Source organism: Rhinolophus ferrumequinum, chromosome 8, assembly GCF_004115265.2.
Source record: "Rhinolophus ferrumequinum isolate MPI-CBG mRhiFer1 chromosome 8, mRhiFer1_v1.p, whole genome shotgun sequence".
Taxonomy (NCBI): domain Eukaryota; kingdom Metazoa; phylum Chordata; class Mammalia; order Chiroptera; family Rhinolophidae; genus Rhinolophus; species Rhinolophus ferrumequinum.
In genome coordinates, this window is record NC_046291.1 from 29808866 (window position 1) to 29824644 (window position 15779).

The 15779-nt window shown below is 37.5% G+C and overlaps 1 protein-coding gene and 1 non-coding gene across 2 annotated transcripts in view; one reads left to right on the forward strand and one right to left on the reverse strand.

The window, feature by feature from the left end:
- Positions 1 to 15108, forward strand: part of MPP4 (MAGUK p55 scaffold protein 4) — a 33992-nt gene extending 18884 nt beyond the window's left edge. The window contains exons 13-21 of the mRNA XM_033113069.1: positions 1901 to 1921; positions 3281 to 3295; positions 4304 to 4345; positions 6473 to 6643; positions 7897 to 7977; positions 11281 to 11374; positions 11757 to 11865; positions 12815 to 12949; positions 14763 to 15108. Coding sequence (XP_032968960.1) covers positions 1901 to 1921; positions 3281 to 3295; positions 4304 to 4345; positions 6473 to 6643; positions 7897 to 7977; positions 11281 to 11374; positions 11757 to 11865; positions 12815 to 12949; positions 14763 to 14954 — 860 coding nt within the window. The 3' untranslated portion in view covers positions 14955 to 15108. The remainder of the gene's footprint in view (positions 1 to 1900; positions 1922 to 3280; positions 3296 to 4303; positions 4346 to 6472; positions 6644 to 7896; positions 7978 to 11280; positions 11375 to 11756; positions 11866 to 12814; positions 12950 to 14762) is intronic.
- Positions 13746 to 13850, reverse strand: LOC117026405 (U6 spliceosomal RNA). The gene has a single exon (XR_004423756.1). It is a non-coding gene; the product is annotated as a U6 spliceosomal RNA (small nuclear RNA).
- Positions 15109 to 15779: the final 671 nt, after the last annotated feature.

Here is a 15779-nt window from a genome sequence, read left to right on the forward strand (position 1 = left end):
GATACCACCTTCTGGTAGATTCTAGTGTAGATAAATAGTAGGAGGTTCCATATTTGAGAAATATATAAAAACTTTTTACATTTCTATACTTAAATTTTTTTGTAAATTGGGAAAAGGTTTTTCATATTCAGTGGCAGGACTAAGTCCGGCTCAAGAATCACTAGGGTTTGTTGGGAGATTAGTTGGAGAGACTTTGGCCTGATAGGTGAATTTATCTTGACTTTATGGTGTAAGAAAACATAATTCAACCGAGTAAGTTTCATTGGCTTTATTCAATGATTCACAAATCAGGGAGCATCTCATCTAGGACACAGAACAGGAGCTCCAAGGAGCCGTATAAAATGAGACTTTTATAGGCAGAAGGGAGCAGAAACAAGGAAATTATACTAGCAAAAATCAGATTGGTTGTGGCAAGGTCACGGTCCTTTAGGGGATGGCAGGAATCTATTAGGCAGGAGAGATCAAAACTGTAATTAAGGATATATCAATGTGGTGATAAGTGACTTCATTTTGGGACTGTTGTCTTGTTTTTAACAAACAGCTAGTTTAGTTTTTAGAAACTAAAGAATAATATGAAACCTTTCAATAGTGGGTATTTCAAAGATTCATATATACTTTCCAGAATAACTATAGAATAATACTGGTATTATATTTATTTTTCCAAGTACACATTCTGTTTTTTTAAAAAACTTGCAGTAATATTCATTTCCTTTTTATAATTTTAATTTAAATTTTTTATGAGGCAATACATTCACATATTTCAAATTCAAAAACTACAAAACTGTATTCAGTGAAAAGTTCCTCTCTTTCCCTGTTGCCTTAATCAATGTTCTTGCTTGAGGCAATAAATGCTCTCAGGTTCTTCCATATCCCTCCAGACATAATTTGTGTATATAAAAGCAATGACGTATATTTTTTCTCCTCTCTCCACCCTCATCCTCACCTTTCTTTTTTTAAAACACAAATACATATGCCCTTTCATGGTATGCTGTACAAACTGTTCTGTTCCTGGCTTTTTTACTTAACATTATATATCTTGGAATTGATTCCATCTTAGTACATAAAGAGCCTCCTCATATTTTCTTAAATAGCTTATTGGTTAAATAAGTTATTGTGCATTTATACAAACACTTATTAGTAGATGTTTGAGTTATGTCCAATCTTTTTAATTATAAACAATATTACAATGAATAGCTTTATAAATATATTTTTTCACACATATATGAGTCTACCTTAGATGCAACATTGGCTTATCCAAGGGTGCATACATGGGTAATGTTGCTATATATTTCAAGTTGCTCTCTATATAAATTCTAGTTTCTTAATCTCTAGTATCTCTTTAAAGCGCTAACAAAAATTGTTTTCACTGATGAGAAAGTTGGTTTATATCCACTCTTTCCCAGTCGCCTAAATTAGCCTACACAATCAAATCACTCATACACTCATTGTCCTTGCCACACTCCCCTGGCTTATGGACCCCCAAATCATGAGGGAGGGTACCTCCCTCCTACACCTGCAGGCCCTCTACCAGCAAAGCTGTGCAATGTATGACAATATATAGGCGCTTCTGTGACATTCCACCTTTCCCTTCCCTCCAAGCTTCTTTTTTTATTTTATTTATTCTTTTCCCTTCTATTTCATTATTTTATTTATTTATTGTAAGTTCCTGTAGCACCCCTGCTTGTCATCATGGCCCAATTGCTTAATGCCATGCGTCTCGTTTAAGGTTTATGTATGCCACAGAGATACCACGAACTTGGCCTTGATTTAGGAAAAACATTTCAAAGTTGGTATGTGTGCAGAAGCATAGGGTCAAGGAAGTAGACCATTAAATTCCAGACTCAGAATGGATAGTAATATGATGATACTTTTGTTTTTTTGCCTCCATGGAAAACCGTAGATGAAGAAACATTTGAATCTGGTAAGTAAAACATGAATATTTGGTACTTATTTAAAAATGTGTATAGTATTTCGAATTTTGGTATAATTTAAACACATATTTATGGATATAATACAATAATTGTTTAAATACATCAACAGTATATTTGCGAGATATTGTAAATTTCATCTTCCCCATTAGGGCCATTCTGGAACTCTGAGGGTATTGTTTTTTTTTTTTGGTTGTCACATTGATTAGAGGCACTACTGGCCTTTAATTAGTAGGAATCAGGAATGCTAGATGTCCTGCAGTATATGATGCCATCCTGCACAGTGTTTTGAATTTTCTGCTGAACAAAGCTCATTACATACATAAGTGAGTAGTTATTTAATACACAGTAGTGATACAAGTTTTCACAAGATGTAACATGAAAAGCCTGGTGGTTTAGCAGATAATCATCGTGGAGAGAGACATTTGAACAGAATAAATACATCGCCTTGCAATTACTGAATTATTTATTCCATACATTCTGTCTACTCCTTACTGATAGTAGATAAGCTAGAAAGTGAGGTATGAATACTGAATCAATGATTTTTCCTTTAATATTTTATTTGTTATCATTGATGACATGGTATCATCAAGTATCTGTCCCCTCAAAATAGTGTTGACATCGTTAGTAACAACATAGATCCCACAGAATATTTTTGAAAAAGTGGAAACCTTTTGGGGTATGTTACTATTACTTACCCACCTCTAAGTGTGTGTTTCCTCATTTTCTCCATTTCATCAGTCTGTAATTGCTTTGGCGTATTATCCCTAGTTCAATTAAGGCAATTTCTCTTTTTCTCTTATCATACACAAATAAATGTGTTCTGCTCCACCTGTCTTCAAGGGGTCAGTTGGAAATGGAAACGTGTGCCTGGACCCAGGGAGGGATGCTCAGGCCAGAGGCTGTTGCAGCACCCGCCCCTGTGCCCTTTCCCCACTTCCTCCACTTCACAGGACGGTAGCAATGTGGCCTCTGGGAGAGAAGGAGAGAGGAGACTCAAAGCAGTTGTCTTCCTATATAATTTCTCTCTTTCAAGCCTCATTTCATGCCAAGTTGAGAGGAGTCTTCATGGATAAAGACTGGGCTTCCTCCCTTCAGAGGGAGTCTAGATAAACAACTTGCAGAAAAAGTTGCTGTCCCCTGAACAGCAGTCAGATCAAATGAGTTTCTGGGTGCCCAGTATGTTGTTCAGTTCCCTTGCCACACCTCACCAAAGTTACAACTTTCTCTAAGGGTGACCTGAGTTTCTCACTTTTGTCATTTGTCTTTATTTGATGGCAGACTTGATCTTCTCAAAGGCTTAACATTTTCATGTCTTTTTTTTTTTTTTTCGCATTAACCCAAATATCCAGAGGAACTTTCAGAAGGTAATTGTTTGTTTTCATTTCCTGTGTAAGCCAAATAGAGCTATGTCTAAGACCTTTCAGCGCCTCAAAGTGAAAACTTGACAGGATAAATTTTAAGGTAAGACACGATATTTTTAAGGGTGAAATCAATGATGAAATATTCAGTGTCATAGAAAATATTTAAAAATAAATAATAAAAGTAATTAAGCTTGATGACTATATCCCTAAGTAAACATTTCCTTTTAAACTTATTGACATAATTCACTTAGGAAAATGTGCTTACTTACCAGAAGATGCAATTGATACTGGTGTGCTTTCTTTATATTAAAAAAAAAAGTTAAAAAAGGAGACTAGATATGTCATATCTATTCTATGAACAAATGCTCTTTATATGTTATTTAAATGATGAGAACAGAGTTATGTAAGGGAAAAGGACCATATGTTATAAAAAGAAATTTGAAAATGACATTTTTATAACATTTTTTCCCCCTGTAGTTTATAATAATTTTTCTGAGACCTCAGTGAAAACAGAAACAGGAGTTTAAATTAGCTCTAGAGGTTTCGGAGCCACTGGATACAGTTTTCCTCACTTTAGTCTCTCAGATTCTTGGACAGTCAGAATCCATTGGCAGACATAGAGCAAATATTAATTTTATATAGAATGAACCATTTTATAAGGGAAAAAATAAAAACCCATCTCTAACAAAGAGATTAATTATGGGACCTGCAGAAATCCATATCTATAAGTTAAAGCCAAAGGCAGTTTATATGTTTTTTTTTTAATCAGTTTCCTTTAGGCATTAAAAAAAACCCACAAATTTTTATGTTTTTTTAATGACTCAATATCTTATAACTTTAAACAAGCCTAAATAGGTTTTTTGTTCCCAACCATACTAGACAGAATATATTCAGTGTATTGCTAAAATTCTGCAGAAATAGTATCACTGAAGATTTGAAGAGAATTTCATACATCTGTTCTAAGTAAACTCCTCTTCCACATATTTGCTCCTGCCATTCTCCGTGTTCCAGACAAGGAGGAATTTGTTGGCTATGGTCAGAAGTTCTTTATCGGTAGGTAATGATGAATACGAGGTGGGTCTTTGTCACTTGCTAAGTTATATTCATACCAGCTGACCCTCGTCTGAAAGCATTTTTTGCTTATGGGCATTTCCAAACTTATTTCTTGTTCTGGTCTCCCTCTATCCTTTGTTTGTTTGTTTTATCAATATTCTGACGTATTGATCATTCATTGTAATTCATCTGGTTTCCACTGGATTTCTCTCTCTCTCTCTCTCTCTCTCTCTCTCTCTCTCTCTCTCTCTCTCTCTCTCTCTCTCTCTCTCTCTTTCTCTCTCTCTCTTTCTTTCTTTTTTTTTATTAGTTTCAGGTGTATAGAACAATGTAACAGTTAGACATTTACACCCCTCACAAAGTGATAACCCTGGATATCTGTTATCCATCAAACACAAATGTCTTGTTTTCTTCCAGACAATTCCAGAACATATTTATCTTACTCTAAAGAGACCAGTTCTCTGACTACTACACTTAGTTTTTATGGCCACATTTTCATAATCTGCCCACTGGGCAGAGCTTTCTGAAGGATCAGGCACCACTCATTTAAAACCTTGCTGGACTTCCTCTGCCCTGAGACAGTGGGAGGACAGCAGGGCTGCGGGGTCTGTAAAGTAGAATGTTGGTTCCCGGGCCTGAACTCATGTTGGAATCATTGGAGGAGTTTTTAAAGAAAACATAGGGGCACCTTTCTGCATCCATTCCAGAATAATTCAGCCCTAAGTAGGCTGAACAGGGTACGCCTCTGCACGAAGGTGGGGAAGAAGCAGCTTGCAGTGGGGCCTCAGAGCCTACGCAGGGTGAGGAGGGCATCGTGCAGGGACAATGATAGCCTGGTGGAGGCTGTCGGAACCAGAGTCAAGTGAGGAGGGCAGTTGCCATCACTTGGGCCCTGACACCTCACAGTCTCTACAGAGAGGCCCCCCTCACCCAGCTCGGGCTCTGACGCTTTCTGCCAGGCTGCTGACACTGTTCATCCCCCACCCTGCACAGGTACTCTTGACTGATACGGTAAGTAAATGTCCTGAGGATAGTAGGAGCCAGTGTCCTCACTGTTAGAGAAAGGAGTTACTCATATGGAAGGGGGCGAGGCTAGGATGAATTCTGTAGGGTTGAATGGCATTGTAGGTATTATGAAGTCATGGTTTTAAACATATATAGATATAACTTTAGGGGTGTGTGTGTGTGTGCGTGTGTGTGTGTGTTATACCCACATAGTGCCTCGCTCTACTGAGAAGACCTGGGAGAAGCTCTGAAACTACCAGGAAGCCCTGTGGTTTGGTAGGCAGATTAAGCAGGAGTCTAGGAGTTCGGAAATCAGAACTAAAATGTTCAACTCTGATCACATAGTTGTATGTGTGTGTGTCTTAACCTGTCTGTGTCTTCATGTTTCCATCTAGAAAATGTGCGTAATAAGCTTGCTCCATTGCTTCCACCTGGCCCGAGCCACTTTCCTTCCTCGTCTGGGACTGCAGTAGCCTCCTAACTGCTCTCCCCCGATCCTGCACGTACTCTCCCTAAGTTTACATCCTCCAAAGAGCAACCGCAGGAATTCTTCAGAAACTTAGATCCAATCATGTCACACCCATCACTTGACCATCCAGTGACTTCCCATCCCAGTTGGACAACAACCCAACACTTGGCGGATGCCCTGTGTGACCTCCCAGCGTCCTCTCCAACCCCATCTCCTACTACTGTCCCTACTGCTCACTTCTTGCAGATATATTTTTCAGACACCTACCTGAAGAAGCTCGCTATCAACTGTATCCACTGATTCTTCTCCTAGGCACTTATTTTTGTGGTTGTTGACTTTTGTCTCTCCTCTTCCATAAAATGTAAATTTCATGAGGAAATGGGGTTGGCTTCGTTGATCACTATATGACCAGCACCTGGTACACTGCCTGACACATAGTGGATGCTGGGTACCACTTAGAGGTAACATATGGGGCATTTTGTCATTTTTCCTTCATATTGTTTCTGACCTCCTACCGTCAGACAGACATGACTATGTTAATTAACGCTTTTGGATCACAGTCACTGCATGTTCCATGGGGTTTAATGCAAGATGGAATCTCTCGTGCCCTGGATCTAATGTTCTGTGTGTGTGTGTGTTTCCACGCTCCCCAGCTGGTTTCCGCCGCAGCATGCGCCTTGGCCGCAGGAAGTCTCACCTCAGCCAGCTGCGCGCCAGTGTGGGCTGCGCCAGCGGCTGCTACAATCCGGTGGGTGCTGCTTATGAGGAGGTGGTGAGGTACCAGCGACGCCCTTCCGACAAGCACCGCCTCATAGTACTCGTGGGTATGTCCAGGCAGGCAGTGTCTCTTCTCATCCATAGTGAAGTTGTCCTTCCAGATCCAATAGTCTTGCATTGGGAACAGTGGTAAAGTGGAACTCTTTTATGGACTGTCATATAAATAAAGCCTGTTTTATATGTGTGTGTTTATAAATAAACTTTCATTATTCATGCTTTTATTGTCTACAGTTGAGTGTGATATGCCATGGTATACTTGAATTTGTGTCATAACAAGTTGTATTGTGATGAGGTTATAACTGAGATAGATGATAGATAGATATAGATATATATTTTTCCTGTTTAGAATTTGTTCTATAAGCATCGATGAGTGTGTTCTCCTCGACTGGATCATTAGTCTGTATTACGTAGGAAAAAAAATCCCTTAAGATCCATTTTCCTAAGAAACTTGTAATCATCTCCTTTAGAAAGTGTCAAAAATCTTTGGGACTGTATCTTTGGTGCTAAGGAAAATATAGTGTTGGGGTGATCTGCTTTTGGACCAAGATCTCTACGAAGCTGGCCCCTGCAGTAGTAGTAACCTATGTCTTACTGCCATCTTTCTTGCTGTGGTCTTCGGTCTTCTCTGTGTACTCCGGCTGTGATCCAGGCAGGCCCCCAGAGAGCAGAACAACGTGGCTTACAGTAGGACACAGTGCAATGAAAATGTAAGGGCCCCATACTCAAAAATTATTAACAATTTCAGCATGGCAAAAGAAGAACACTACACCACGTGCAGTCTCCTAATCGCGGGCCCTGGTAACTGCACAGGTTCTATGTCCATGAAGTCAGCCCTGCCTCCAGCTGCACATGGGGTGTTGACTCAACCATGTGTCAGGAAATGTGCCCCTGATTTCTAGAAGTCACAGGGCCGATCATTGTGGAGCCTGATTTCTAGGTTGTGACATGATATGAAAATTCATTTGAAGAGAAAAGGCAAGTTGTCTCAGATTATCTGAAATGAGGCCAGAGAATTCTCCCAGGGTCCAACATTAGATGAAGTTTGCTGGGGTGACAGGTTCTTGCAAGTCCTCACCTCATGTCTGAATGTTGAAGAAGTGTGTGTTACTTTACAGGTTACCAGGAAAACTCCCGAGAGTTTTCTGGGGTCATTCCAATTCATGAGAAGAGAAGCTAAGTAATTTTCCTAAAATCTTGGTCTCACATTTCTTTAATGGAAGGGCTGAAATGATGATTTCACCACATAATTATGTTTATCCATATCTAATGATTTCTGTATGTGATTTTTTTGTGTGTTTAGGACCTTCTGGTGTTGGAGTAAATGAACTGAGACGACATCTTATTGAACTTAATCCTAACCATTTTCAAAGTGCTGTGCCGCGTATGTTTTTTTTCTTTCATAGCAGTTTGAATGTTGGTAAAACTTTCTTTGCCTCTGCAGATATACTGATCTCACTTAACTAAGTTATACCATCTTTGTTGTGGAAATATAAGACACAAGGGATAGTTCTTAATATTTCTATCTATATATTTATTTTAATAGAGGGAATTGATTTACTGATGTGTAGGTAGCTAGGCTTTTAAAAGGTGACTTAGTCTTTTTTCCATTTCTTAATGATCTTATAGATGACCTTTCAGGAAAATTAACATTTAGCAATAATAGCTGACAGTACTTACTATTTTCCTGGTACCGTGCTTGGCTCTTATCTTATTTTTTAAATTAAAAAATGTTAATATATGCACATACAGTATTATATAAATCTATAAGTAGGATTACACCATATATGGTGGGAAGAACTTGTGAGGGAGGGTGCTTCCTCAGGCAAGATGGAGGAACTTAGGGAAACCACTTAAAGAGCAGTTTAGGTGTCAAATTATACCCCCAAAAATCTAAAGGATGACAGCTTGGAGGAAGTGACCAATGGCTGTAGTTTGGGAAGTTGCTGCCCTGTTAGAGTCTGTCACAGCAAAAGTGTTGTGATGTTTCCCAAGGACCAGATGTGGGTGGATAATGTGGAAGAAAGTCAGCCTGGGGTTGTCTTAGTTCCTGACCAAGAGGACGTCTCAGCTGAAAGAGGCCAAAAGTGAACCCCCAAATACCTCAGGGTGTGGAAGAAATCACAAATGACTAGCTGGAATAGAGATGGAGTTAAGATACTCAGCGGTGGTGGTAGGTTTGCAAAATAACCCAACATCCTCTAAGAGAGAAAGAGCCAGATTTAAACATCTGCCAAGTTTAAAAGGAGCCAATAGCAGCCAGCATCAGTTAAGTAAGAATTGTCCTGCATTGTTTCCTGTCCTCTCTCTCTGCACTCCAGCCTTGGAGAGTTATAAAACTGGGGGAGGAACAGTAGAAATGCCATGAAAGAGAAAAGAAGAAGTGAATCTTACTTCTTTTCCTCACTGCAGATTCCCTGGGTACAGTGAGTCTGAGCTGGATGTGGGGAGAAGGCTAAAATATATATAAAATTCATAAATTTTTAAAAATTTTTATTTATTTATTGGGGAACAGTGTGTTTCTCCAGGGCCCATCAGCTCCAAGTCGTTGTCCTTCAATCTAGTTGTGGACGGTGCAGCTCAGCTCCAAGTCCAGTTGCCATTTTCAGTCTTTAGTTGCAGGGGGCGCAGCCCACCATCCATGAGGGTTCGGGAATTGAAAGGGCAACCTTTTTGTTGAGAGCTTGCGCTCTAACCAACTGAGCCATCGGGCCGCCCCTCTGGAAGCTCAGCAGCAGCTTGTCTTCAATCTAGTTGTGGAGGGTGCAGATCACTGGCCCATGTGGAAATTGAACCAGCAACCCTGTTGTTCAGAGCTCACCCTCTAACCATCTGAGCCATCTGGCCATCCCCAAAGTTCATAATTTCGATTATTACGGGAATGGGATTTTAATTATTCAATTGAAACTGAGTTTTGTAACATGAATGATGGTGGACATTTTTTAAACCTATGAGTAATCAGAAGAGTCATGGGAATGGCTAGGTTTTCATCCAGGGACAGGAGAAGGTCTTTCTCCACAGAAGGGCAGTTAAAGACAAAACAACATTGCTTTATAATCACATCCATAGGTTGTGCTTTCCAAGTACTGTTTACCTACATAAGAATGAGCATTAACCTCAAAAACAAAAACTACAAAAGAAATCACTATATTTCAACAATCTGCATGAAAATAAAATGCCCAATGAACATAGAAGAATTGTAAAAAGAATGGAGAGCCGTCATTCAAAGTGAGAAAGTCTTGTCCATATTTTGCTTCTTAACTTAAGTGAACAGATATAAGCATAAAATGAATACCTCAGGTTATGTACCAATTCACAGACTTGAACATACCATATAAAATATAGTCCAATAGAAACCAAGGAGAAGGGGACATCTTTGGTTTCTATTAACATAATTTACTATCATCTGAGAGCTATAGAGTTTTACTAGACTTATTTTTTTCAGTACAAAGCTATAGGAGAAGTGGCATAATTGTAGGAACTCTAAGGATCTGAAGAGAGGCTTGAATAAAGAAAAAACAAGCATGACCCTCCGAGATGACATTTGCGTTTTGAGCCCCTTGAATGTCCACAATACCTTTTATTATTTATGGCCTGTTTTTAGCTCCTACTTGGTCATTTCCATGTGTTGATATCATCAGATGTTGATCTATTTCATCCTTAAACTTTGTCAAAGGAAAATACACAATTTTTTTATGAATAAGGAGAATTTGTTGTCATGCAAATTAAGGGACTGGCTTTGCAGCATACATAGGACACAGAGTTGGAACTAACTGTGCCTTACTCATCTTTATGTTTTAAGAACCTAACATGACAGCTGGACCATAGGCATTTAGTACACATTAGTTGAATAAATGGATGAGCAGACAGTGAATCACTTTTAGGTATTTGGTGAACTCCTATGTCCTATACCAGGTGCTATTTAAGTTGAAGAATTCATAAGTAAAGTGGTCTTATCAAAGAAGTAGACTCAATCCAGACTTCACCAATTTTTCTCTCCTGGAGATCCCGAAAACTGATCACCATCTCACTTGGATATTAATGCATTTGCGCAAGGCTGCAGACTGTCATCGGCCTTCTCCATTTCAAATCTGAGACAATCTGGTGTGGTAGAAAACATTAGTCTAGGAGGAGTCAGAACGCTTAGGTTCTTGTTTTCAACTTTGCTTTTCACTTGTTTTATGTATGTGAACAAGTGACTTACTCTCTAAAATCTTCAGTTACTTATCAGTAAAGTATGGATAATAATATTTCACCAAACAAGGAGTGTGAGGGATGAAATGAAAGCTTGGAAAATGCACCTGCCTAAGCATAGGGTATTGCTGGTATTGCTACCTGGGGGCCTTTGGGCATCTTAGGACTCGTGTACAATTCACTAGTGCCTGTTGTGAAGTAAGAGCAGTTGTTCCCTGAGGGTAGCCCTATCCTGGCTTAACACCTAATGCATTCTTGTGCATACCATGAGTCCTTAATAAAACTTTATAGATTAACTGATTTTGATATGATAATTTCTACTTTCTTATCATCAATTCAGGCTCCTTCTTTTTGGTTCTGGCATTTTATTTATGTGTTTATATATACATTTATTTATTTTGACTGGATAGTCTTTATCCAAATACATATTAGTAGTAAATCAAAACATTTTGAAGATTCTAAAACCTTTTTCAAAAACTTCCTGTTTTCATAGATACTACTCGTTCCAAAAAGAGTTATGAACTGGATGGACGTGAGTATCACTATGTGTCAAAGGAAACATTTGAAAGCCTCATGTATAGTCACAGGTAAACGAGACATTCAGAATCTGATTCTTGCCTCTGGTTGTTCTACATTCAAAATAGATTCCCTATTTTTATGCATTGTCCAAAGCTTCTGAGGAACTTCTTTTTGTTTCTGAAGAATTAAGCAAGGGAATGTAAATGAATATACTAGTCCCACCAATCATTGGATTATGAGAGGGAGCAGAATCAAATTGCAAATATAGAGAATTTGGAGAAGTCATTAAGTCCTAGATCTCCTAATATTTTTCTCTCCTGTCAAATACCCACTAATTCTTTTTGTGCTAGCAAAGCCCACACACGTTATTCTATTCATGTTACTACTACTAATATTTTACTTGTAGAAAAAGTTCTTGTTTTTTTTTTTTTTTTTGTCCCACCCTTGCAGGATGCTCGAGTATGGTGAGTACAAAGGCCACCTGTATGGCACCAGTGTGGATGCTGTTCAAGCTGTTCTTGATGAAGGGAAGACCTGTGTCATGGACTTAGAGCCTCAGGTGGGTCTGTGCTGGAATGTTTCCCATCTCCCCAAAGTAATGAATGCATGCCATCCATTTTGTGCACATGCTGTAGGTTGTAGTCAAGACATTTTATTCTGTTAGTCTTTTAAGGATAACACCACTTCCCATATCTAAGGGCCAGGATCTTACATGAAGGACCAATCTGCCAATATTCTGCCTTTAGATTGGGGAATAAATCTAGTTTCTCAGACACAAAAACAGAACTGAGCAGGCTGCCATAAAGAAAACTTAGAATCCTGCTTTGACCTTGATCACAATGGCATCAAGGTAACTTCTTATGGAGGGAATAAGATGTTGGCTTTACACAGGAGGAGAGATTCCTATGTTGTCATATCTATACCTATCTTCCCGAGACCATATATGGAATAGAGCAAGAGTGGGCAAGTTACGGTGAGATAAAGAACATACATTGTGTAGGCCCAATTTTTATGATCCTTGTATTTTGTTTGCATTTTCCGTAGTCATTTAAAAATATACCTTATGTGCTAAAGAGAATCAGGAGACAATAGACTTGTTCGTACTTGGGTCAAAGCTGGTGGTCAGTGTGGGGATGTCAGTCGTATCAATGGCAAGAGGAAAGGGAAGTGAGGGTGAAACAGAGCTGATCTGCCTTGAGAGTCTTTGTCTTACGAGATCATGTACAGAATCCTATTCTGAGATTTCAAGATGGGTGTCATGGTTAGTAAGAGGAAGAGTCATGATTTGAACTTAATTTGATTCTAGAACCCCCACTCATAATTTTTAAAACTTTTTTTTTTTTTTTTTTTTTTTTTTTTTTACATTTGAGAAGTTGGGGACACATGAGAATATTCTCTGGCTAAAAATAATTGTTAATTTCTGGTCTTTGAAATTTTGAGAACATTCACGTTGACTCTAGGAAATTAGAACTTTTGTTTTTAAGTGTGCATTTAATTTTTCTGTGTAGAATATTCAAACAGCTCGAACCCATGAACTGAAGCCCTATTTCATATTTATAAAGCCATCTAACATGAGTTGTATGAAACAATCTAGGAAAAATGCCAAGATCATTACAGACTACTTTGTGGACATGAAATTCAAGGTAAGACACAGAAGAAATAAATAAACGTGTGTCCTTTTCTAGTTAAAAATCACTGTATTGTTTCTAACATCCTTATGTTAGGAACGTAATTTCTGTTTCTAATGAATTATGCTCTTATGATTTATCTTTACGGGACATAATTTATAGACATCAAAATAAAGTTTAATAGCTGCCATAATGGTACTCTTCTTTTTTTCTTCTTTTTTGGGGTCTAGCTTTAAAAAAAAAAAAAAAAGACCATCAAACTACAGTTTGCAAAACCACACAGAAATTGGGTGTGCACAAGCCTGATAGTTGTATTTAAAATGAATTCTTTTACAAAAACATCTGAGAGTTTACTTTAAAAATACTTTATTGGATATATTTCATCTGAAATACGAAGTATCTTTATACATTTATATACATAAAAATTTTATTAATGATGATGTTAATAATCAGGGGCCAAGCCAGGTGGGAGTAAGCTCTTCATAGAATAGGTGATTTGTTTTCAGTGTTATATATAGCTTTTTTATCATTAAAGCCACTTTAAATATTTTAACTCATGACATACATTCAGCAAGGTGTATAAATCTTAAAAGTACAGCTCAATGAATTTTCACATACGTATACACCCAGATAACCATCACCTAGATCAAGATATTATATCCACTTCTTTTGTGTGTGTGTGTGGTAAAAAAACACATAAAGCACAAAATTTACCATTTCAAACATTTTTAAGTGTTTAGTGCAGTAGTGTTAAGTATATTCACACTGTGAAACAGATCTATGGAACTTTTCATCTTGTAAAAATGAAATGAAATGTATGGAATGCATCACAAATCTGCGTGCCAATCTTGCATAGGGGCCATACTAATCTCTGTATCGTTTCAATTTTAATATATGTGCTGCTCATGATAAGCATGAGCTATCTTTATATTATCCTTTATCTCTCATTTTTATCTTCATATTTTTCAATGACTACTCTATGAAAGTCTGATTCTCCAGTTTGCATTTCAGACAATGGAGTCCACGGATATCATGTCTGAGTCTTATGGGCGTTTAAAATTGTGTTCTCTCTCATTTTTATGGCAATCTGAACAAATTAATAAAATTGTTTCTGGATCATGCGTATGGACACCTTGTAAAGGAGTACTGCCACAAGATTTCAGTGCCTGCATTTATATCTGTGTTCATAATTGCATTGGCAACAAGTTGTACTATTTTAATTGTGGACAAATAAGAAAATAACAGCAATGAATTTAATGCATTAGTGCCAAGTGAAGGCCAAATGACCTTTATTGAATGAATATTTCACAATAGTAGAAATAGACAGTATTATAAGTGAATTAAGTCATCATGAAGCAAAGGTCATGCAGGTATGCCCAATTCATAGAACTGTCATACCATCCTCACATTGAAAGTGGCCATTGTGTATCTACAAAATAGTGTCATTCTTATCAGATTAATGTTCATTTGAAATTTATGTTTAAGTTTTATTTATACGTAACTGATAAAATTTCTTTGGTTTTGTTGTATATGGTTTGAGAGCTTCAGTGTTTAGATAAGAGAATAAGATAGTTTAAGTACAAATGAGAAGTTGAGAGGATTGGTTTGTCTATGAACTGTTACTCAATTTTGCAAAATCTTGACCAGGGAGACATTAAGTAAGGCTAAAGATAGAAGCATAAGTAATGGTTTAGAATATAGGACATTTATTTGACCTAATTCTTTCTATAAATAGCTTCGCAATGGAATGTAACAGCATAACAAACTGTGTTATTTCTATTCATTTCCTTATGTTTGCGCTGTCCACATTTTTCTATTTCTCCTGAAGGATGAAGATCTACAAGAGATGGAGGAGTTAGCCCAAAAAATGGAGACTCAGTTTGGCCAGTTTTTTGATCATGTGATTGTTAATGACAATTTGCAAGAAGCATGTGCCCAGTTGTTGTCTGCAGTTCAGAAGGCTCAGGAGGAGCCTCAGTGGGTACCAGCAACATGGCTTTCCTCTGATACTGAGTCTTAAGGGAGCCCTCTGCTTAATATTGCAGTTTTAGCAATGTTCACCAGTTACAAAGTTCTGCAATCTAAAACAGCAGTATTTTCCCTCTTAAAATGTATGCAACTTAGTAAGTGCTGCAAATCTTATTTGAAAAAAATATATTTGCATTGTATGGTTATGTAGAGTTACCTATTTGTTTTTGGAAAAAAATGTTTTTCTTTACCTCATATGCAACAATTGGTAGGAATATGAACAATGTTAAATCACTGAGCATAAGAATCTTTCATGGATTTCATATGGTCTTTGTACAATTCAGATAAAAGCTTTTCTAAATAAAATAAGTAGTAAGAAACTGTATTTTATCTCATAAAACTTGTTTTATAAAAATGGCTTTTACAAAACGTGCCTACTTGACTAACTCAGCAAGAAAGACGGGTTAATATACACATTTCACATCTAACATCAAAACCTACAGAAACTGTACTGCACTCATCATTTTACACATCAGGCTACAAGGAAAAATTATTCTTCTGGTCAGAGCTGTAACAATCATTAATTTTCCAAAAGCCAGTATCTACACTTACACATAAATTAGGAAAACTCAATGGACTTTAGTCCTAGAGACCAATATTTGAGAAAACCACAAGATGAGAATGTTATTCCAAAACGTCGTTTTTCTTTTCTTTGCTCGGTCTGAGACTTCCAGTCACTCTTCCTGCCCTTGCATCTATCCTCTGCATCATTCTTTCTCCATATCCATAACATCGCTCCACTCTTTCTTAGCTATAAAACAGAGTGAGTGCTTCAAAATATTTGCAGTTTTTAAAAATTTAACATGAATATTATCTT